This window comes from Coptis chinensis, chromosome 3 (assembly GCF_015680905.1).
Source record: "Coptis chinensis isolate HL-2020 chromosome 3, ASM1568090v1, whole genome shotgun sequence".
Classification (NCBI taxonomy): domain Eukaryota; kingdom Viridiplantae; phylum Streptophyta; class Magnoliopsida; order Ranunculales; family Ranunculaceae; genus Coptis; species Coptis chinensis.
In genome coordinates this window covers 22,756,028-22,778,944 of record NC_141458.1, presented here as the reverse complement: position 1 = coordinate 22,778,944, position 22,917 = coordinate 22,756,028, and the positions used below count along the sequence as shown (strand labels likewise).

The window sequence follows — 22,917 nt, the reverse complement described above, 5'->3', positions numbered from 1 at the left end:
AGTTAAAAATAACTTAGAGTTGAAATCAATAAAAACAAAACAAGTAAATATAAATAACAAGGTATACATAAAACCGATAATATTACATTAATATACATATACATACTTTTAATTTGTGTGCTTTAAAGGCAACAAATTGAAAACAAAAACTTCAGAGAAACTAGAAAATCATTGTGACCAGACCCTATAAAGGCACAAACACGCATTGATGTTTCGTTTTCATAAATAGACGTAAACAAAGCCACACTCAGATAAGTTTTTTGAGCCTATGGTAGCATAAATAAAAATAAATCATAGAGCACAATTTAAGACTACGTCAAGACTAAAAATTTATTACAAGTCATGTAACAAGTTTAAAAATATCAATTGACAAATCATGTAAAGAATATAATAAGGGGTATTTAGACTTTGGTCCTATTTATAGTAGCGATATTAGGTTTTGGTCCATTTATAGTTGGAAATTAGACTTTAGCCCAACTTCTGCTAGTCAAACTCGTTGACTGTGATCAAACTGTCCAATTTTAGTTTGACAGTTAACGAGTTTGACTAGCAGAAGTTGGGCTAAAGTCTAATTTCCAACTATAAATGGACCAAAGCCTAATATCGCTACTATAAATAGGACCAAAGCCTAAATACCCCATATAATAAATTAGAACTGAAATGTACTTGCAGTGGAAGTAGGAGTAGAAGTGTACTTTCTATCAAGAGAGTTGAGTCCCCCCTAGTTCCGATCTTATGATGGAGAAATCCATAGTCGCATACAATTTACATAAACTAGCTTAGGAAGTTAAAGCTAGAATTACTACCACATTCTTCTCAAATTAAGCAATTTTTTTAAAATCTAAAAGTTACTTTTTTTCGCTAATCAGTTAAATCTAATAGTCAACGTACTCATCATTAGGTAGTTATTATTTCAAACCTGATGTGAATTAGAGGAATTTATTCAAACATGTAAAACTGAAGAAACTAAACATGTAAACTTGCATTGCTTAGATAAACTTGGGGTTTTATCAAAATTATATATTTTAACATTCAAATTAAGCAAATTGATCGAAAACATATCCAGGTCTTGTTTCTTACTAAAACTACTAATCACCCAAAAACAAAGCAATCCAATCAATTAAACATAAACAAGTTGAAAAATAAAGTTTGTTTACTTCTTGGTGATATTTAGCAAGATATCAATGTTTATCGAACTTTTTCTCCTACATCCCTCTCTCGAGTGAGAAAACCTAGCTCTTCGTGAGAACTCCTCCTTGTGAGAAACTCCCCCTCTCCTCCAAGCCTATACCTTTCTCCTTCCCTAAATCTTATCATTTTATCAAATCAAACCAAATCTTCCGCTTCGATATACTTCTCCAAAACCACAGTTCATCTTCTCTCTTTCTTTTTACATCTTCGTTTTATCTTTTCTTTTCAGGGTTTACTTGGTGTTTGGTGGGGATGTCACGATCAAATAAGTCAGGTGGCAGTTCTTGGATGACGATTTCGGTCAGGAGTTCACTCGGCATCACTACACCAAAAGGGTGTTTACCAATGGCTATATCCGTTGCTTATATTTTTTACTAACGCTTTATATCCGTTAGCTATGGGGTGTCACACTCACTTATGCCAAATTTAGTACGGATACAACCGTCACTAAAATTAATTTTAGTAACGGTTATATCCGTTGCTATAATTCTTTGTAACAAATAGTCAATTGTTGATAACCCATTTAAATTGGTAATTTCTAACGGATATAAGTGTTAGTAAAGTTTGTCACGGTTATATCCATTAGCAATGGATGTGTCACTTGCTATTAGTAATGCTTTTTATAACGGAAATATCCGTTAGTAATATATAGCCACCAGTAAACAAATATATATATATTTCCTGGGTCAAATTGTTTCCACCCTGCACATCTAGCTCTAGCAGCACATACGATTATTCTCTTATAGAGATCACATTCGACAAACTTGATCAACAAATGAATAACAATAAACAAAACCACCAATCAATTAAACATCATCAATTAAGTATTATTATGAGAACATAAACACCAATCCAAATCCCAATTTACAAATCAAACTTACATAGAATTGAATTCACCAAAACACGTGGGCTTCTTGCAAATGCACCCCCTTTTTGAGACACTAGAAAGAGAGTCCTTGCCGTCACATGACGTACAATTTTTAGAGCAAATGCATGTGGACTGCGTGTTTCAATTTGTTGTCGAGTTCAAAGAGCCAAATCTTCATATTTAGGTTTGTTAATACACCATTGGCATGCACAAGGTTCAGTACAGTATATTCCAGGAGCAAAGCACCCACAATCACACTCACAAAAAAGAATCATTTAAAGGCATTAGGCGCCTAAATATCTGCATAAGGCACACAACGAAGAACGTGCATTAAACTTGCACCAAAGCTTATATGAACATTGTAATGCAAGCGAGAAAGAGGAAAGATCACAAAGACATTACCGATTTTTATAGGTTGTAGGGTCTACCTAGCCCATGAGTCTCCACAAAAACAATCGAGAAAATTGGGTATAGGTACTGGGGCATAAAATTTCTTAAGTTAGGAGGAAATAGCAACTTTTTTTTTTGTTTTTCCTCCATAAAAGCGAAATTTGACATCTCCTCTCAAATTTCAAAATGACTTTTACAATTTTGATCGACCTCTTTTATTAGTCCCAACTAAAAAACCAACTACCAACAAAAAAAGCTACTTAACTAAATCGGTTACCAAAAGTAGTGGGTTAATCAAAATAACTAAAATTCATCTGAAATCTACAAAATTCCAATTAAAAGTGAGATGAATTTCTGGAGAGACCAAAACAATGTGGAAAACATCAACTTCAAAAACGGAAAAAAGTAATGTTGATTACAACTAATTTCAATACAGCTTTAACAATTTAAAATGCATCTCTGATAATTTTGAATAGCATGTTTAAGCTTTGTTTGATGTAATTCAAATTGTGAAAGGACAAATGGTTTTTTTTTATAAGACAATTGTATTATTTGATTTCAGTATATCTTGGAGCAATACACACGCACCATTGCTTGATGAGTGGCCTCGATTGACACACCTACAGTCTGCACACATTAGATTTTCATATTATTTATTTGTGGAAGAAATTGACAGTTACAAATGAAAGGGTAAAAAGGAGAAATAAGAAGTTTTAAAAACAGTTAATACACCCAAAAAGTGATGTGTTATTAAAATTGGAGTAGAATCAAAAGATAATACTGGTATTTCTCTATACAAAAACACACTAAAGAAAATGTCTAGAGCCCAATTTCTAGCAATCCGACCTCCAACAACAATTAACCATTTCAATCAAGTATCAGAGATTACGCAATTGCCAGATGTTGATGATAAAATTGTGAAGTTGTGGAAACTTAAAGCATATGGGAAACTCCTTATGTGTTAATACTTGATCCTTTGTTGATAATTATATTGATCAACAACTCAAAATTCAGTGGGGTTTATCAGAGTTTAGCTTCACCATCAGCAAATCAAGTATTTTTCTGTTCGATTTTCATTCCACAAAAGATCTTGTGCTTAACAATAGGCCTTGTATTATTGGTGGCCACATAATGTCATTGGGAGAAAGACAAGCCCCCAGAAAAACTCAACTTCTTTTCCATGCCTTTCTGATTCAAATATTTCAACTCCCTTTAGAACGTTTCACTGTTGAAAATGGAAAGCAGCTTGGGTCGTCAGTAGGGGTGGTTCAATCTGTTGATTATCAACAACATTTCGATAATGGTAGTGCTTACATGCGAGTTACAGTCATTCTCCATGCAAATCGACCTCTTCCAATGTTTGCTGAAACACAAGACCAAGCATATAATTTGTTATCTTTCCCTATCAAGATTGAACGTCTCGAAGCTTTCTGTTATGAATATGGTCGTCTCGGACATGAGAAAAACGCTTGCAGTGCAAAAAAAACAATCAGTTGGGCAAAAAACTTGGTTAGTTAGACTTACCACCACTCCATGACTAGTTGCAATTAGTGTTATCCCCATTTTCAAAAAAATTAAATGGCTACGATATGAATTTTTTTTTTCAGATGAAGAAACATAACCGTTAGATTTTACAAATGGAGGTATCACTAATATTTTTGAAAATGAAGGAGGCAAATCTAACTAACCCAAAACAGAGATACACAAGCTGGCTTAAGGGAGGTGTCTAAAAAAAAATTGATCAAAGATCCACATGAACCAAGAAGACGACAGCAAGCTAACAAGCTACAACAAGAAGCAGCGAATCAACAAAAACAATCAGAGTCGACAAGTGGCACTGCGTCCTTGCAAATCAAGAAAAACCAATCACTCCAGTATCTAAATTTCAGGCTTTACAAGCAAGTGGGGTTTAGTTGTACCATCAGTTCAGTCTCAAGATGAGCACTTGGCAAAGGATTCTTCTCGTGCAAGTTCTACGCACGACAACGTATCTAATACTAAATTAAGTGTAAGTAATCCATTTCCACGTGGTGAACATGAAGCAAACCCACAATCTAGAAGAGAATCTTATGGCACAGTATGCTGACACTATGCAAATTGATGAAGTTCATGAGGAAAGAATCAGTGCAATTGAAGCCTGTTTAGAGAAAATCATCTCCAAAGGTCAACAACTAATCACTTACCCACCTTCATCCCTCAATTACAACGAACATCATAGCAACAACAACAACATGAATGTACATCATTACCAATTTCTTAACCTTACCTTTTCAAAATCTTTTTTTTTCACTCAACATACCCACAGACAAACAATTTATACTCCAATAGACATATCTCTCTCTGAGCAAACAAGACTGTAAAATTCTTTAAAATGCGCCCTAGGAAAATGGCTCCCATAAACCCAGCACCTCTTGTCCTTCCCCTAGCATTTCTTCCCCAAACACTCCAAAGCACCCAAGAAATGGCAAAAAACAAAACTAGTATTACCCCCAGCCAATTAAGATTTCTTTCCCACTAGATGAAAAACACGGTCAACATTAGAGTCTCTCTCTCTTCCACTCCCCACACAAAAATTTCCATCTAGTAGGAGAAATCCTAATTGGCTCATCTAGGAATAATACTACTTAACCCAAAAATAAAAAGCTCTTCATAAGTACTCTCTTCCAAAAAAAAAAAAAAAAACTTTTCGATCCTGAATTTGAAACTAGTTCAGATGTGGTTATGGACATATCCAATCATGTTAAGGAAGGTGAAACAAGTGACAATATAATCATGCTGATGGACCTGATAATTAATGGCAATGCTGATGCTGCATGCCAAGAACTACTGGCCACGCCAAGCAACCTTGATATGCAAATCCCCACCACTCACCAAGTATAGCACATATCCCAACTGCATACAACTTTTATTCCTAATTTCAATCTTTTCCCGCTTAGTGAAACACTTCCACTTCACTCAACTTTTCTTGAACACTGTGGTTACACAAGATGGCCACCTCCATCTCACAATTAAAAATTGCTTCTTGGAATCGTAGAGGCAGCAAGAAAGCCTCTACAATGCAATATATTCTTAAACAGCATAGTATATATAAGCTTGACGTATGTTTCATAATGGAAACTAAAGCCTCAGTTGAAGATAGTAAATGGAGTACCTTTAAAATGCCTTTCAGTCACAAATCTTTTCTTCCCTCACTTAGTCTAAGTGGAGGACTGTGGCTTATGTGGAATTCAAATTAAAATTAACTTAACCATCATTTTCTCATCCCAAAACATTATTCATGCAGAGATTTCCTTACCTAATCAACCTCAAGTTATCTTCTTTTCTTCCATATATTCCCTCCCCTCCCTTTTAAACGAAAAGAGCGTTTTGTTTTTTGGAATCATGTAAGAAACCAATAGCGTGAATGATGTTTGGATTATTATAGTTGATTTTAACGAGCTCCAACATGCATGGGCAAAATATGGAAAACCTTTTAAAACACTAAATCTTCCCATGAATTTTAAAATTTGATTTTTGATACAAATTAACCTCTCTGATATTGGTTTTTCTGGTGTAACTCATACTTGGTCCAACTAACAATCAAAATCTTTTAAGTTTAACTAAAGAACGTACTGAGAAAGCTTTTCTAAATGAATTTTCTACTCAAAATTTTCCAAATGCTACCTTGTTTACACTCCCTATTATCCACTCGGATCACAGCATGATTATTTTTTACTCGTCCTCAACACCGAAAAACTAGAAAACCATTTTTCGTCCAAACGGCTTGGGCACAAGACCCATCTTACAAAGAGATAGTGCAACAAAACTGGTCTTCCATTAGTCACCCAACTGACTTCGTTCATAATCTATCAGCAGTCATGAAGGGTCTACTACATTGGAATAAACACCATTTCCGAAAACTTGATTTTGAAGTTCAACATCATTTACAAACATGTCAAATACAACTACAAAATCCTTCTTACATACAATGCTCTTGCTTTAGAAAATGAGATTAAACATAAGATATATGAGATTAACTATAAACAAGAAGCTTTTTGGAGAGATAAATCAAGATTTTTAAAACCTTCTTTAGGAGATAACAACACAAATGTTTTTCATAATATTACTAATTGTAGAAGAAATCAGAACAAGATTCTTTATGCTCAAAAATGATAATGACACTTGGTTAAATAATAGGAAAGACATTGGTAACGATATCATTGATTTTTACAAAAACCTTTTTACTACTTCTAATCCATATCCCAGTATCCCTGATGATATTCTGTGTATTGAAAATACTATTACTGATATGGATAATGACATGCTAACTCAACCGGTTAATCTTACTGAGATTCATGATGCTTTGTTTGCCATGGAGCCTAGAAAAGCTCTAGGCCCATATGGCTTCATGTTATTAATGATTTCTTTAACAATAATAATATAACTCAGGCCTTTAACCATACTAATATAACCTTGATTCCTAAAACTTCAAATCCAAATAAAATTACTTCCAATAGACCTATAAGTTTATGTAACATTATTTATAGAATTATTTCTAAGATTTTGGCTAATCGTCTCAAACCGGCCTTTGTTAAAGAAGCTAATATCACCTATGCAATTTGCCTTTGTTAAACAAAGACAAATATCAGGCAATACCATTATTTTGTAAGAAATCCTTCATAAGTTTAGAAAAAAAAAAAAAAAAAAAAAAAAAAAAAAGGTATTCATAGATGCATGGCCATTAAGTTGGACATGCATAAGGCTTTTGACCAAATTGAATGGGACTTTCTGTTTCAAATGTTTAAGCAATTTAGTTTTTGTCAAACCTGGATACAATGGATTAAAACATCTCTAACTACTACATCCTTCTCCATCAACTTGAATGGATCTCCCTTTGGGAATCAGATAGGGGGATCTAATCTACTATATACTAAACATATACATGGTATTTGTATTCCCTCCCCCCCCCCACACACACACACACTATTAGGATTTCCCCACTAGATGGGAAATTAGGGTCTCCCCCCAAATACACACAAAAAATACGACCAACCCAATTTGACTTTTTTTTTTTGTATTTTGGGGGAAGACTCTAATTTCCCGAGGGGGGGGGATCCTAATTGGATCATCTAGTTGGGGGCAATACTAGTTAACCCTTATTTTTATGCGTGCCAATATAGAGGAAGCGCATCAAATTTTAAATGGTATTAATTAATATGTATTGTGCTATGTCTGATTCAACTGTTAATTTCAATTAAGTCTTCCTTGTTGTTCAGTTATAACTTGCATCATAGACATAAAAAAACTGTCTCTAAAATTTTGAAGAAGTTTTATGAAATAGTGCAACGATTCGAAACGTTGCATTATGCCAAAAAAGTGCGACCTTTAGAAAGAGGTGACGGTTCGAAACATTGCTTTATGCAAAAAAAGTGCGTCCTTTCGAAAAGTCACTATGTTGTCTCAAATAGTCACTGTATTGTTTCGAAAATGCATCACTCTCATATAAATATCAAACGTTTTTGCATGAAGAGACATTTCTTGAAAACCTTTATTCTCCTCTTTGTTCTTAGTCAAAACACAACTTTGCATTTGCTAATTCTGTGGAATTGAAGTGTTGTTTTCCATAGAAGGAAAAATCCATTCTATCTTGGGAGATAGTTTCCCATTCAACCTTGAAACACCGTGAGAGGGGGAATCTGTCTTAAGGACATAGTGAATCACTCGTGACAGAGTTGGTGTTAACTTGGTATGCGAATCACTCGTGATAAAAAAGTGGAAAGTTGTGGTTTTATCAAGAGAGCTATATTGAAAAAGTGCTGAAGAGATTCAACATGGTTAAAGCGAAGCCAGTGAATTATCCGCTTAGTGGTTGATTCCGCATGACCAAAGCTAAATGTCCGAAGGGTGAGCATGAGAAGAAAGAAATACAAAAGATTCTTTATGCATCCGCAGTGAATAATTTGATGTATGCAATATATGATAGTGTGTACAAGACTAGATATTGCTTTTGTCGTTAGTATTGTAAGCTGATTTCTATCAAATCCTTGTTAAAAACATTGGGAAAGTGTTAAGTGGATATATATTGAGATATCTCAAGGGAACTTTCGAGGCGTGTTTGTGTTTTGGTGGGAGTAAGACCTTACTTGAATGCTACCACTACACCACAGAAGATTTGTAACGGATATACATCCGTTACAAAAAATATTAGTAACGGTTACTTTGCGTTGACACAAAAGCGTGACAAATATTAGTAACGGATATTAGTGACGATTATAAAGTGTTAGAAAATTTACTAACGGTTATCAAGTGTTGCTGAAATTTTAATTTCAGCAACACATAACAACTGTTAGTAAATTATTAGTAACAGTTATTGATTTTGTTCTTAATTCATTTCCCACAAATAAAAGTGTTAGCAATTTTCCATTCTTAAATAGATACATAACCGTTACTTATGCTTCAATTACTAACGGAAACGTAACCGATGCTAAATTTGGAAGCATCTAAAAATAATAATTAAATATTCTGGTCCCAATTATTCCTGGCCCGCCTGCTTCTGACATACATCCCACATATTATACACAACACATCCATCCCACTAAAAACTTAAACATACACTCAGGTACAATAGCAAGAAAGAAAACACTTAAACCAAACATACTCTACACAATTCATTAACAAGTCGCAAGTCTTAACTTTCATTACATTTTATTCAAGAAAAAATTATTGATTTGGGTACTGAACTATAGTAGATTTTACAAATTGGGTACTGTATTATTTTTTTTACAAAATAGGGTACCGTATTTTTCAAATATTGCTAAAATGGGTACCGTCTATATATACTGTGATATATGTATATGTATTTGATGATTTGGCATACATAATGCGTACACATGGGCAACTCAATCTCCACATAAGCAGACATGCACAAAGCACGTGAGTCTCATTTAAAATTTCTAATCGCGAAATCAAACACCCACACTCTCTCTCACACGCATTATCTTTGGGCTTTCTCAAAGTCCATGTTCATCTCCCTCCAAAATCCCAAAATCCTGACCCCAAAATCCCTAACTTCACAAACCCTCGTCTGAAGAAATTCAACTGTTCTTGTGGAAATTCTTGTTGAAAGAAAACCTAGTTTAACTATCTAAACAAGTAAGTTATATTATTATTACTTTTCTTTGTATTTCATTTCGATATTTGTATAGAATATGGCCTATAATGATATATTATAATTGGTGGTTCTTTATTTGTATAGGTTTGATATAATAATGTTTGTTCTTTATATTATTTGAAATCATTTTTATATCATTTTCAGTGGAAACTAATCATGAGAGTATGATGATAGAATTCCACCATATATTTCGGGGGATTTAAAACCTCACCAATGCTAAATTAATTACAGTGGTATAATAGAGTATGTCACAGAGTTGGATTTTGATCGGATTTCTTATTTGGAACTTTTGGGGATAGTGAATGATGATTTGAATATACATAATTTATTAAACATGTATTGGGCACCTCAAGGTAGAGTTTTGCAGAATAATATCCACCAAATCTTTAGTGACAAAGAGACAATTGAGATGGTTGAGTATGCCAGGAAAATAGGTGTAGTTGATCAGGTGTATATTGAACACAATGAAACTGTGTCCCAATGCCCACTACAAGAAACAGGGCCTTTGGCGACAAAAGTTTTAGGCTGAGTCCAATGGCTCTCTATCCCTTTAAAAGTAGTGTTAAAGTCAATAAAGTAGAGCTAAAGTCAATAAAGTAGAGCTAAAATAGAGCTAAAGTAGAGCTAAAGTCAATAAAGTAGAGCTAAAGTCAACATATTTCACTCTCTATCTCTATTTTACTCTCTATTACCAAAAAAAAATATAGTTTTCCTATTTCCAAGTTAAAGACCAGGAAATAGTGATGGTATTTAATAGCATGAGACCTAGTGTTGGGGAGCAGATGGCATGAGCCTGGGGAGCAGTGGCTCACCCTCAATTCGCCAAAAAAAAAATATAGTTTTCCTATTTCCAAGTTAAAGACCAGGGAAATAGTGATGGTATTTAATAGCATGAGACCTAGTGTTCTTTGGACTATTGGTGTCAATGAGTCGAAACCGAGCCCCACGGGCTTATTGTGTTGGGTAAATAACTTAATATTCTCACCGATGGATATGTTAACTTGGTTTATGGTTTTTCTTAAAACAAATAATTATGTCAAGGTATTAAATCTCAACTACGCAACTATTTTTTACAAACTAGAATTCTATAATTGCAACAAAACATGTAAATTGTTTTTCATTGACATTACCACTCCAATTAGCATCAAACTAGGTAACGAAGTTGTATCGATGAGATACAAGGATAGAAGAGATCTGTAAAGTTGGAACACCTATGTTCCTGAGATAACAACTTCATATGCAAGATGTAAGCATCCTGAATTTGTACGCAAAAATACACGGATTAAAGTAGATAAACAAGAAGAAGAAACCAGTTTGGATAAAGATATATAAAACTGTGGATGCAATTCATGTTACAGGGGATGAAATTGTAGAGGTTTATGAGGTGGAGAAAGATGCTATTACTAAGAAAGATGAAGGTTGGGAAGAAGCACTCATTTAGGCCTAAGAAAAAATAGATGATAAGGTAGCTAATAAGGAAGAACAAAGTTACACCTTTACTTGGATGGTACTCATGGAAAAGAGAAGAGGATACAAGCTAGTGAGACAAGTCCAAGAAGGAATTCAGAACATAGTACTAAGCAGTTTATGAGCACTTCTCCCAAAGGCAAGAATCCAAGGTGGTAATGGCTCATGTTCACCGGTAAGGTTTGGAAGATCGAATTAAAATGTTTTATAACTTTTCACCCGGTAATGGCTCATGTTCGCCTCTTTAAATCTAAATTGTATTAGTCACATGATAAATGTCTATGACTTGTCGTAACCAAAGTTAAAGCAAAAGCGATATATGACACTATGGATAGTTGATCCGAGACACTATCTTTGGACCTAATGATTGACTTGTAATTCTAGAGATGATGATTGAAGTTCCAAATTACTATTTATGACCTCACAATCCGGTAAAAATAATTTCAAGATTATATAATTCCTCGAAGAACTTGGAATAATCTCTATATATAGTCCCGACCCCTTTCAACCAAAAACAAAGCCCCTCTTTAAACAATTGCATCACTCTATGTGACGTTAGTAAAACCTAATCATATCTAGAACACCTAAGAGAATTAGGAAATAAAAAATGTAGATGCACAAGAATTGTTGAAATTATTCATAAAAATATAGACATTAGTACATAATAACATTAATGGGTCTAGAGATTTGCACTACCATTCAGTTTTGATTTTTTTCATTTCGTGTGACAAATAATAATTTCAAATAAGAGTTGTGAATAATTAGTTTAAAAATTGAGTTTTTTTTTTTTTTATGTTTGGTTGGGTTGGGGTTGGCTCACCCTCACTCAATTTTCTGGCTCCGCCACTGGGGGGGAGGGATGGGATGGGATAGGTGAAAAATAATTTGTACAAATGGGGCACAATTGGTAACGATATTAGTGATAAAAATAGTCTTTTGCGGCGCATGTAGTGCCGGAACATGAACACAAATAATAGACTTTTTTGGACTACAGCGGCGATTAGAACGTCGCTTATGACACTAATTTTTTAAATTTGTTTTAGCTTTGTCGACGATGGAAATGTTGTTAAAAACACACAAAATTCAAATATTTTAAATCTTTAACGACGATAAAAACATTGCTTATATGAACAAAGTTTCAAATTACTGTTATCTATAGGGACACTAAAAACGTCTCTAATACTACATTTTCTTTTAAATTTTTTGGATTTATAGTGATGATTAAAACCTCGCTAATAACGCTGAAAATTTTCAAATTTTTTGAACTTTTATTGATGATAAAAACATAGCTAGTAATCCTCATTACCAATGATTTTGAATATGTCGCAAAAACCCCATCTTTTGTTACGTTATTGCATTTAGAATGCGGAAAAGAGTTAGCGAGAAAATTAGGGAAATGGCGACACTAGGAATCGTCGGTGAATATATGATATTTGGCGACGTTGAAAAATCATAGGCCCATATCATTGCTGACTATAACATTAGCGACGCTGACACGACACTCCAAAAACCGTCGCAAAATGCAATTTGCGACATTTTGGCAATTTTCAGCGACAGTTTTTTTTGTTGCCAATGACCCTGTTTCTTGTAGTGGCCCTATTATAGAAGAGGATGTGAGTAGTGATGAATCTGAGACTGTAGTAGAAATGGAGGATGAATCTGATCAGTCTGATGCTGCTAGTTTAGATCATATAAGTGATGTGGATGAAAAATTGTTTGAAGTAAGAACACAACAGTTGGTTAGTATGAAGAAGAAGAAGAAGAAGTCAAAAGTTATGGAGGGTGTGAATGACAATTTGGATGACAATGTGAATGTTGAGGATGTTCCAACTGATGGAGGTGGTCCAAGTATTGAGGGGTTAGCACCAATGGTGGATGGAAATGAAACTGATTATGCTAGTAGTGATGATCATGATAGTCCTGAGGTTAGTAGTGAAGAGGATGAGATGAGGCCTAGGTTAGCAGCTAGAAATAGGAGCAAGTTCCCAATATTTAATACCAAGACTGAGATAATGAAGATTCCGTTTGAAGTTGGGATGAGGTTTGGTCATAGAAATGAACTGAAAGGTGCTTTGAAAGATTATGCTGTTGCTATTGGGTGCCCAGTTAAGTGGTCTATCAACAAAGCGAGTAGGATGCAAGCAAGATGCTACCTAGAAGGTAGTGAATGTCCTTGGAGACTGTGGGCCAGTCCTATGTAGAATGAAGAAAGTTTCCAAATCAAGACATTTGTTAATGTGCATAAATATTTAAGGAACTTGAATAGTACACTACACTAGAATTGTGGAATTAGGACGACCTATTGAGACAAGTATTCCTGTCTTAATTTTAAGACGGGCTTTTGAGTCCCAAACATGAGGAAACCCGTCGCGCGGCCTTAGCCCAAAAAATAGACGACAACTTCTTTTGTCCTTAATCGAGGACGGGCAAAAATGTATCTAATTTTCTTTGAAGCCGTCGCCTCTCAAATGAACCCTAGTTGCCTCAAAACTAAATTTTTGCCTTCTTCGTCCGTCCAGCCTCCAGAAACCCTCTTGCTAATTTTTTTTCCTGAAACTTCTTCGACCCATCAATGATTTATCCATCGACGAAAGTATTCAATCCACACCAGCCATAGTCGTCCTCCTTATATATTCCTCTCTTGGATTAGTGTACTTCATCTCTTTCCTATAAGGCTTCAAGGTACGATTTTTCTTTCCTTTTGATTGGAGACTCTCTATTTACTAGTTAATAGCATTTGGATTGATTTTTCCTTTTTAATTTTTGTTTGTTTGTGGGTTAGGGTTCAAAAAATTGGTTGACCAGGGCTGAGAAATTGATTTTCGTGTTGGGGCTGACCTGAAAATCCTTGAATGTGTTGGCGATTTAAAATTTTTTTTTTTTCCTCCGTTCCGTTTAAGTCCTGCATTGTTTAAGATTAAGATGAACACAACGAAGATGACGGAGACACTGAAAGTGTTGTATATAATAGTGATTGATGTTGACAATGAAGAAAATAAGAATGACTCCTTTCGGTATACCAGGTCTGTCTTGCAGAGTAGTTTGCAACTCATGGGTTGCAAAGCCCATCACACTTCCAAGGTATTATTACATTACTCCTTCCCCCATTTCTTCATTTCTATATATATATATATGGTAAATCATATTCTCTTCTTTACATATTAGTCAGAGAGTCTTTGACGTCTTGAGAAGAGATCATTCTGGCATTTTTTATAAAGAAAAACTTGACAAATCTTCTCCTTAAGATATCGATAACTTTGAGTTGTACAAAAGACGCACAACTGTTGTTGTTAGAAGAGAGCTTTTTTGGATGTTGTTTTTGCGATGCTCTCTCGATATAAGTATGCGGTCCCGGTGTAGGAGGGCTGATTTGGTTTTGGCATGCTGGTATATCATTAACTTTATGCAGAAAATTCCAAGGTTAGCTAAACCCTCATTTTGTGTTTTGGTCTGTTACAAGTTTTAAGAATTCAAATACTTATTAAGTATTAGGATGTGATTCAATTGATGAAATTATGCGATTTGTGCTGGATTTCTCAAGGTCTCTTTTTTAATAATTCTCATTTCATTCCATTTAGGGGTGAACGGTTTGATATTTGTGTGCATCTTGAAAAGTATGTATAATTAACTTTACAAGCATGGGGGTGGTGATTAAGATATATGTGGCTACTGCTAGTGTTTAAAAGATGGAATAATGACTAATCCATGTCTAGATTGTTGAATTGTGCTACTTCTATATTCGTACTTCAACTGCCACGTGTGTTTGGTTGTATATCTCTAGAATCTTTTACCTGTATATGTTGATCTGTGTTACTTAGTTTCACACAGGGAATTTCATTTCATTAGTACTTTGTATGTTGGCCGGCTTTTGCTTGGTCTTGGCGTTGGATTCTCAAATCAGGTGTTGGATTGTTTCTTAGATATTTGTATCTTCTGTTGTGTTTTATTCTAACCTTAAATTTTATTGTTTCATTTCATTTGGGATCTTGATATTTGTAGAATTTTTTTAGGTGTTGGTTTTTTGTTTGTTTGTTTCCATTTCCCATTAGTGTAATACTCTTCATTATTACTTTATTTAATTTTGTTCTTTTGTCCTTTCTTTTAATTTTCAGTTTTACATCGGGGTTTCCAATGCTAAAATAAGTTTACAAAATATTACATCTTAATACTAAGGATACTGAGGATACATCTTAATTTTAAGTTTAAAATCGGTTCATTGATACCAAGGATTTGCTTAATAAGACGTTGTACAACATGATATGCTCCTAGAAGCACCTTTTTTTATTATATTTTATTTTACTATACTTTTTCGGTTGAGTATCCCGAGATCATACGTCTCAAATTATTGTAATAGTCAGTGGGTGAGAGTTCAGATTGGGCTCATACTCGGAGAAGTTGATATTGATACTCATGTCCATTGACCTTGTCAGCTTACCAACGTATGCACGTAAATGGTGTTGCCCTGGTACATCTTATAACACTTTAAAGAGCGCGATCCTTTTCAACCCCAACACATACTTTATGGAGTTGTTTGTTTTTCACTCTGCACTGGTGATAGATTGTCGTTTAGTTAGATTGTTTTCATTTTTATATTCTTAGTCCAGTGTTTTAAGGAATATGAAGAGGATTATATCCGTGTCCGACTAGAGGGTAAGTTTACCACCTCTGGCCTCTTCATGCACACCGCTTCAAGTACCCATTATTGCCTAGGAAGAATAACTAGAGATATTAAGAAGTGATGGCACTATTAATTTTCTCTTTCTTTTTTATCTCTATGTCAAAACAGACTTTCAAAGCTAGGCTGCGTTGTCTGATCTGTTAGGCCAAATTACAAAATCGGATAGTAATGAACATCTTCTATAAAACATAGAAAACATAGAAAGTTCTTATTTTGCATTTCAGAAACAAAGTTCTTGAGATTATAAAGTAATATTTGTGCCCACGATTTACCTTTTTTGTCCTTACTCAGTTTTGGTTTGATTTCAAAGAAATATTGTAGAAACTACCAGTGGTTAATATTGCATGGCGTATATGATATATCTGGCTGCTTGGTTAATATTGACCAGGGGTTCTTATTTCCAAGAAGGGGCCGAAGTGAAGATGGAAATGAGTGTAGAGAGAGCTTACAGAGGTCAAATGAAACCTTGGGTGACTGGATCAGGCGGAAGTAAATACAAGCAAGACCCAGGTCTTCTATCGCATATTCTCCTCCTGTTCATTTCAGGTCTGTTGTTAAATAGCTTATTTGTACAATCAGATCCACCCTCTTCAGTGATTCTCATTCACATTTGGTTTTTCTCTCTCTCTTTGCATATTACCAAAACTCCATGTTTCAGAACGATCTAATAAGTCCCAATGATCTAATAATATGCACTAGAGGTGGTGATTGGAATACTGGAGGGACCTGTCACTTGGAGACACTGCCAGAGAAAGTCAGTTCCATCGGGTACATGGATGCATCGCAAATTAGTTAGTGATTCACTATCAGAGCACTTAAGTAAGATACACATGACGGAAATGGATGTTTTGAATGTGACTGAGATGACAATGTGGAGGAAAGATGGCTGTGCATCATTGTATTATCAGGGTCCTAAGATTGGCCCTGTGCCTCTTCACAGGCAGGATTGTATTATCATTATCATTACCTGTTCTAGCATGTCTTATCATTTCTGAATTCCTTCAAAACAAAGATTTTCTATGTTATGAGTGAAAAACCATTAGTTATTTTACGAGGTAAAGAAGTTATAAGCAAACTATTTACCATCTTGTTAGTAACTGTTGTATGTGATTACTACAGTTATCCACTGTGGGAGGTAGGCTTGTCATTTCAAGTGATGGTGTTTGGGATACTTTATCGTCAGAGGCGGCTATGAACTGCTGCCAAGGGATGTCACCCGCTGCTGCAACTTCTCAAATTGTCCATGTACGCTATAATCCCAATTGAAATTTCTATTTTGCTGATGATAATGCAGTTTTTGATGGGTATATATATATGTGTGTCTATTATATATATTACTTTTAAAATTTTATTTGACACCCTACTTCTTACATCTCCAGGAGGTTGTACAATTCGAAGGACTTCGAGATGACACAACTTGCATTGTCATCGATATATTACTCCCAAAGGAGCTAACACCTCCGGTGCCACCGCTAAAGAAGCATGGAAAGGGTGTGTTCAAGAATATGTTCCGCAAAAAGCCATCTAAACTGTCGCTTGTGGATAAGGATTACTCTGAGCCGGACGTGGTGGAGGAAATATATGAGGAATCTGCTATGCTGTGAAGCGAAGAAAGAAGCCATGGAGGGGAAAAGACCATCACGTGGTAATGATACTTTTTTTTTCCCTCTTTTACTCTATCAATTCAAAACTGTGATAACAATGCCCCTATCATTCTGAATAATTGGTTTATTTTTTTCATTTTCATATGGTATTTGGTTATCTAATGGGCAAAATCCCTAGTAAGAGGGTGGTAATTCTGTTCCACATTTGGTATTTCTCCTATCTACCTTGATTTTCTGGCAATCCATTTCCAAAAGGTGAGCACAGCTAGTGAGGCATAGTACCTGTCTGCTGTGCCATATATGATATTTTAGTTTGAAAGCTTTATTAGGTTATAAAGTAGAAACAAAAGTGGTTGGTATGAGGTGATTACTTTGTTCCATAGTCTGGATATCTCTGAAGAAGAGGTCTTGTTTTCTTGCTTTTGATTGTTTTTGAGCATCACAGGTCCGTATGGTCACTGATAAATTGACAAATAAGCCAAGAGGATATGCTTTCATCGAGTACACGCATACATGGGATATGAAATGTGTGCAAACAATATGCTTTTAAACCTTCTGTTTTGTTTTCCTATCACTGACGCTAGAGTCAATTTAAGTGAAATTGTATTGATTTGATTATAGTTATGTGAGGATATTTGTGACATTGATTAGGTACTTTTTTGTACACACATCTCGCTCTGTTTATAGAAAATGAAGGTTCGAGTTTTAATTATCCAAGCAATATCTAAGGTAATGTTTCTAATTTTTTTGAATTGGGGTTTAGTTAATTTGTGCTTATCTTGTTTCTATGCATGTTAGAATTTCAGCATATGATTGTTTGATTTTAGTTATTTGTGAAATAAGACTTGTTTGAATGTTATGATTTTGATGTTTAAAGACCGTTATCTAGACTATGAGTAAACAATAATTATGGAAATTAATATGGAAGGCAAGCACATAAATTAATAAGGGACTGATTGTTCTAACCGATCAAATTAAAGTTATTTTTCGTATCTCGGTATATTCGAATTTAGATTTATCAAGGGGCTAGTCTATTTATTATTTTATAAGGTTATGATGCACGTTAAGGTGTACGTAGCTATGTGTGGTATTGAACGGAAGAAGACCATTTTACTTCATGCTTAGAATTGTCTAAGAATATGTATTCTAGCTTTTCGTTGCTTCAAATGTGATGAACTCGGCAGGTGCCCTTAGATAACATTTTTTGTTCATTAAATATATTATATTTTTAGATCCTTGAATCAAGTTATATCTTATTAAAAGAACTTTTGTCGTTGCAGGTTCTTTATATGCTACACAAGGGCTTATTGAGAATATGGTGCAAGTAATGGAAAGCTAAAGACTATAGTTTGTTATGAAGTTTAGTTAACAATTTTTTATTTTTTATTTTTTATTTTATTTTATTTTTATTTTTATTTTTATTTTTTTTTAAATTGTTGATTGAATGAGCCACTTAGCAAGTAATGCTATTTATAAAATGGAGTTAAACTATGTTTTTTAAATTTGGTATGTGACCAATTCCCTAGTTTGTATGTGAACTATTGTGAAATGAGGGTGGGGATCTCCTACGAATCAACTAGTGTAGTAGTTGCAGGTCATTTGGCCTGCACACATTTTTTTAAAAAATATTTTTTCTGAAATACGACGGTTTTGTTTGTCTTTGACCTTGTGATGGATACATTAGTCGTTTTCTAATTCCATTTACGACGGTCTTTACCCGTTGTAAATATTAACGACAGGGCGATTAGCGACGGGACCTGGGACACTAAAAACCGTCGCAAATTGGAAAAAATGACGGACTTTGACCGTCGCAAATCACAAATTCTGGTGTAGTGAGTAGGCTTGCTAATTTTCAGTGGTTGGCTAAAGCTTATCATGATAGAATCATTAGTAATCCAGGTTGGAAGTTAAGTGATTTCAAGTTTGAAGTGTTACAAACTTACAAGTTTAATGTATCAAAAACAATGTGGTTCAGGGCTAAGAGAAAGTGTATAGGGGACATTGAAAAGAATTTGGTTAAGATATATTCCAAAATTAAGAACTATGGTTTTGAAATATTAAAGAGGAATTGAGGGAGTACAGTGAGAATAGATGTAGATGAAGTTGTAGGATTAGCTCAACCTGTTTTTAAAAGAATGTACATTTGTTTTGATACATGTAAGAAGGAATGGGTGGAAGGTTGCAGACCTGCCATAGGTCTAGATGGTTGCTTTTTAAAAAGGTATTGCAAAGGGCAACTTTTTACTGCAGTTGGGAGGGATGGCAATGATCAAATGTTTCCCATTGCTTGGGGTGTTGTTGAAGCTGAGAATGCAAGCAGTTGGAGATGGTTTCTTGATTTGTTGATTGATGACCTTGGAATTGCCCATGGTGTTGGTTTGACTCTAATCACTGACCAACAAAAAGGTTTGCTACAAGTCATTAATGAGATGTTACCATTTGCAAACCATAGATGTTGTGCAAGGCATATCTATACAAACCTGAGGAAGAGACAACTAGGTAAATGTGTTTTTGTTTTTACAATTATTGTTTTCATATGCAATTTAAATGTTTTTGTTTTTACAATTGTTGTTTTAATATATGAAATTGTTGTTTTTACAAGAATTTAAAATTTTAAATGTTTCCAATTACAAGGTGCAATTTTCAAGAGTTTGTTTTGGCAAGCTGCCAAGGCAAGCATTCCTGAAGAGTTTGATCTTACCATGGAAGAGATAGCAAAGCTGGCTGATGAAGCAAACAAATATTTGATTGAGCAACAAGATGCAAGATGGTAGTCTTTTTTTTTTTTTTTTTTTTTTTTCTTTTGTGCCCTGTTGTGATGCAGTTGAGAATAACATGTGTGAGACATATAATGGTGGAAAGGATGCATAAAAAGATAATTATATACAACAAATGGCATGATGTGTTGTATCCAAGGGCTAGGGCAAAACTTGAAAAGAACATGAATGATGCCAGGAATTGGGTAACCATTTACAGTGGGGCCACAACTTTTGAGATTAGAAGACCTCAAAGCTATTCCCAATCATAATGTGTTGATATAGAAGCTAGAACTTGCACTTGTAGGATGTGGGGGTTAAATGGCATTCCCTGTCAGCATGCCATTTCAGCCATATATTATATGAAGTTAAATCCAGAAAATTATATGGCTCATTGGTACAGAGTGGAGTATTATATCAAGGCATACCAACACTATATGCAACCCTTGACTAGTGAAATGCAATGGCCAAAGAGCACTTGTTTTATTTGCTTGCCACCTGCTGATAGAAGGATGCCAGGAAGGCCTAAAAAGAATAGGAAAAAGGAAGTAGGTGAGCTAGGTGCAAATCGAACCAAGGTTAGCAGACAGGGGAGGCAGATTGTATGCCAAAGGTGTTTTCAAGTTGGCCATAATATAAGGAATTGTTGCAACTTATTGCCACCAGCTAGTGTTGTAAGTAAATGTTTTGTCAGTTACCCTTAAGTTTTCCCTTTTGGTTAACTTGTGTTTCTAACTTACATCTCAGACAACCATGCCACCAACTGTGTAACCAGAAGCTGAAGAACCATCTCAGACAACCATCAAACCAATTATGCAATCAGAAGTTGAAGAACCATCTCAGACAACCATGCCACCAACTGTGCAACCATATCAGGTTAGTAGTTTAGTTTATTAGTTTATAATGGTATGAGGTTAGTTTATTAGTTTAGTTTAGTTTGAATTTTTTATTATAATTTTTGCATTATAGGACACTGTTAGTGCAAGTGTTAGTACAAGGGGGAAGAGAAAGAGTAAGAACATACTAGAGTTCACTCCTCAGCCAACCATGCCACCACCCAGTGTGCAACCATCTCAGGTTAGTAGTTTCTAAATTTCTTTAGTTTATTAAGTTATTGGTTTATAATGGTATGAGGTTAGTTTATTAGTTGGAATTTTTTATTATAATTTTTGCATTGTAGGACATTGTTAGTGCAAGTGTTAGTACAAGGGGGAAGAGAAAGAGTAAGAACATACCAGAGTCCACTCCTCAGCCAACCATGCCACCACCTAGTGTGCAACCATCTCAGGTTAGTAGTTTCTAAATTTCTTTAGTTTATTAGGTTATTGGTTTATAATGGTATGAGGTTAGTTTATTAGTTTGAATTTTTTATTATAATTTTTGCATTATAGGACACTGTTAGTGCAAGTGTTAGTACAAGGGGGAAGAGAAATAGTAAGAACATGCCAGAGTCCACTCCTCAGCCAACTATGCCACCACCTAGTGTGCAACCATCTCAGGTTAGTAGTTATCCAACTTGTATTTATATTACGTATGTTTATTCTTATTAGTTTATATTAATGGTTGTTGTTCTTACATTGTTTATATCCTTATTAGTTTATATTAATGGTTGTCTTTATTAGTTTATCCTTATATATTGCAATGTATATTGTAGGACCAAACCAAGAAGAGAAAGATTTCTGGGAGAAAAGAAGTGCCTCCACAAGGTTATGGCCTATATATATCAGAACACACTGGCAGTCATTTCATTTGTTCAGGAAGCAATGCACCACCAATCAAAGTTTATAATGGTTCAGGTTCAAGATTGACTGCAACTTCTTCTTCTGCAGCTAAAAATATGAATGTTCCTATACCAAAAGCATCTGGAACTCAAGAAAGTAAAGCTGGATCTCAAGGAATTCAAGCAAGGCCAATTCAAGCTAGAAATAAGACCAGAGCTGGTGCAACTAAGACCAAGACAATAACTGAATGCAAGTCACCAACAACAAGGTCAATGACAAGTAAACAAGGAGCTGCTACAACTAAGACCAAAGCTGGTGCAACTAAGACTAAGCCAAACACTGTTAGGCCAATTTGGAAATGAATGTAATTTTGACTATGGAAATGAATGTAATTTGACTATGGAAATGGATGTAATTTAACTAAGATATTGACTTATCTTTGAATATGGAATTGTGGCAATTAATGTAATTTGACTATGGAAATGAATGTTAGGCCTGGATTATATGTGAAATTGGATTCGGAACTATTTTGGAACTGTAGCACACTACTAGATTAGGAACTGTTTTGAAACTGCAGCACACTACTAGATTAGGAACTGTTTTAGATATATTATAGTAAATATTTGGTGCTTTGTAACTTGTGCTTAATGAATGTATTAGTTGAGTAGTAGTGTCTATTCATTTCGTATTCATTTCTTTATAGGTACCAATGCATGCCAATGGTTCATTTCGTATTCATCTCCTACATAAGAACAGCTCCACTCACACCACTCTCTACTCAAGACTTTTAGAAATCACTTGATCACTCACTCTCAGGTTGACATGGTGAAAGGAGCCGTGAAGAGTGTTCAAATGGACACATCCAAGTTATCTCAGTCCTATGATAAACTATGTGAAATCATGAAGACAACACAGGGAAGGAAGGTGTTCATGGAAATGGTGTACCAAGATGGAGACCTACATATTCGAGTCTGTCCTAAGTGTCAGAGGTTGTGCTACATTGAGGTGCTTGGGGAAGAAAGACAAGCAGAAAAATGTTTTCCCTACTGTTTTGTGAAAGAGAAAGATGTTGTTCCAACTGATGATGATGAG

The 22,917-nt window shown here is 34.8% G+C and overlaps 1 protein-coding gene across 1 annotated transcript; it reads left to right on the top strand.

The window, feature by feature from the left end:
* Nucleotides 1–11,940: 11,940 nt before the first annotated feature.
* LOC147508656 (uncharacterized) lies at nt 11,941–22,414 on the top strand. The gene is made up of 12 exons (XM_086601062.1): nt 11,941–13,748; nt 13,849–14,147; nt 14,895–14,967; nt 16,133–16,290; nt 16,403–16,989; nt 17,124–17,389; nt 18,629–19,847; nt 19,983–20,980; nt 21,074–21,181; nt 21,285–21,392; nt 21,496–21,603; nt 21,759–22,414. Exons 8-12 carry the CDS (start codon nt 20,918–20,920, stop codon nt 22,185–22,187), a joined length of 816 nt encoding a protein of 271 aa, XP_086457188.1. The 5' UTR covers nt 11,941–13,748; nt 13,849–14,147; nt 14,895–14,967; nt 16,133–16,290; nt 16,403–16,989; nt 17,124–17,389; nt 18,629–19,847; nt 19,983–20,917; the 3' UTR covers nt 22,188–22,414.
* The last annotated feature ends 503 nt before the right edge of the window (nt 22,415–22,917 follow it).

Excerpts from the sequence above, each read along its gene's own strand:
- LOC147508656 (XM_086601062.1), top strand. The coding sequence starts at position 20,918 with ATGCAATCAGAAGTTGAAGAACCATCTCAGACAACCATGCCACCAACT. Across the intron at positions 20,981-21,073 it reads CAACTGTGCAACCATATCAG|GACACTGTTAGTGCAAGTGT; the intron begins GTTAGTAGTTTA and ends TTTGCATTATAG. Across the intron at positions 21,182-21,284 it reads CCAGTGTGCAACCATCTCAG|GACATTGTTAGTGCAAGTGT; the intron begins GTTAGTAGTTTC and ends TTTGCATTGTAG.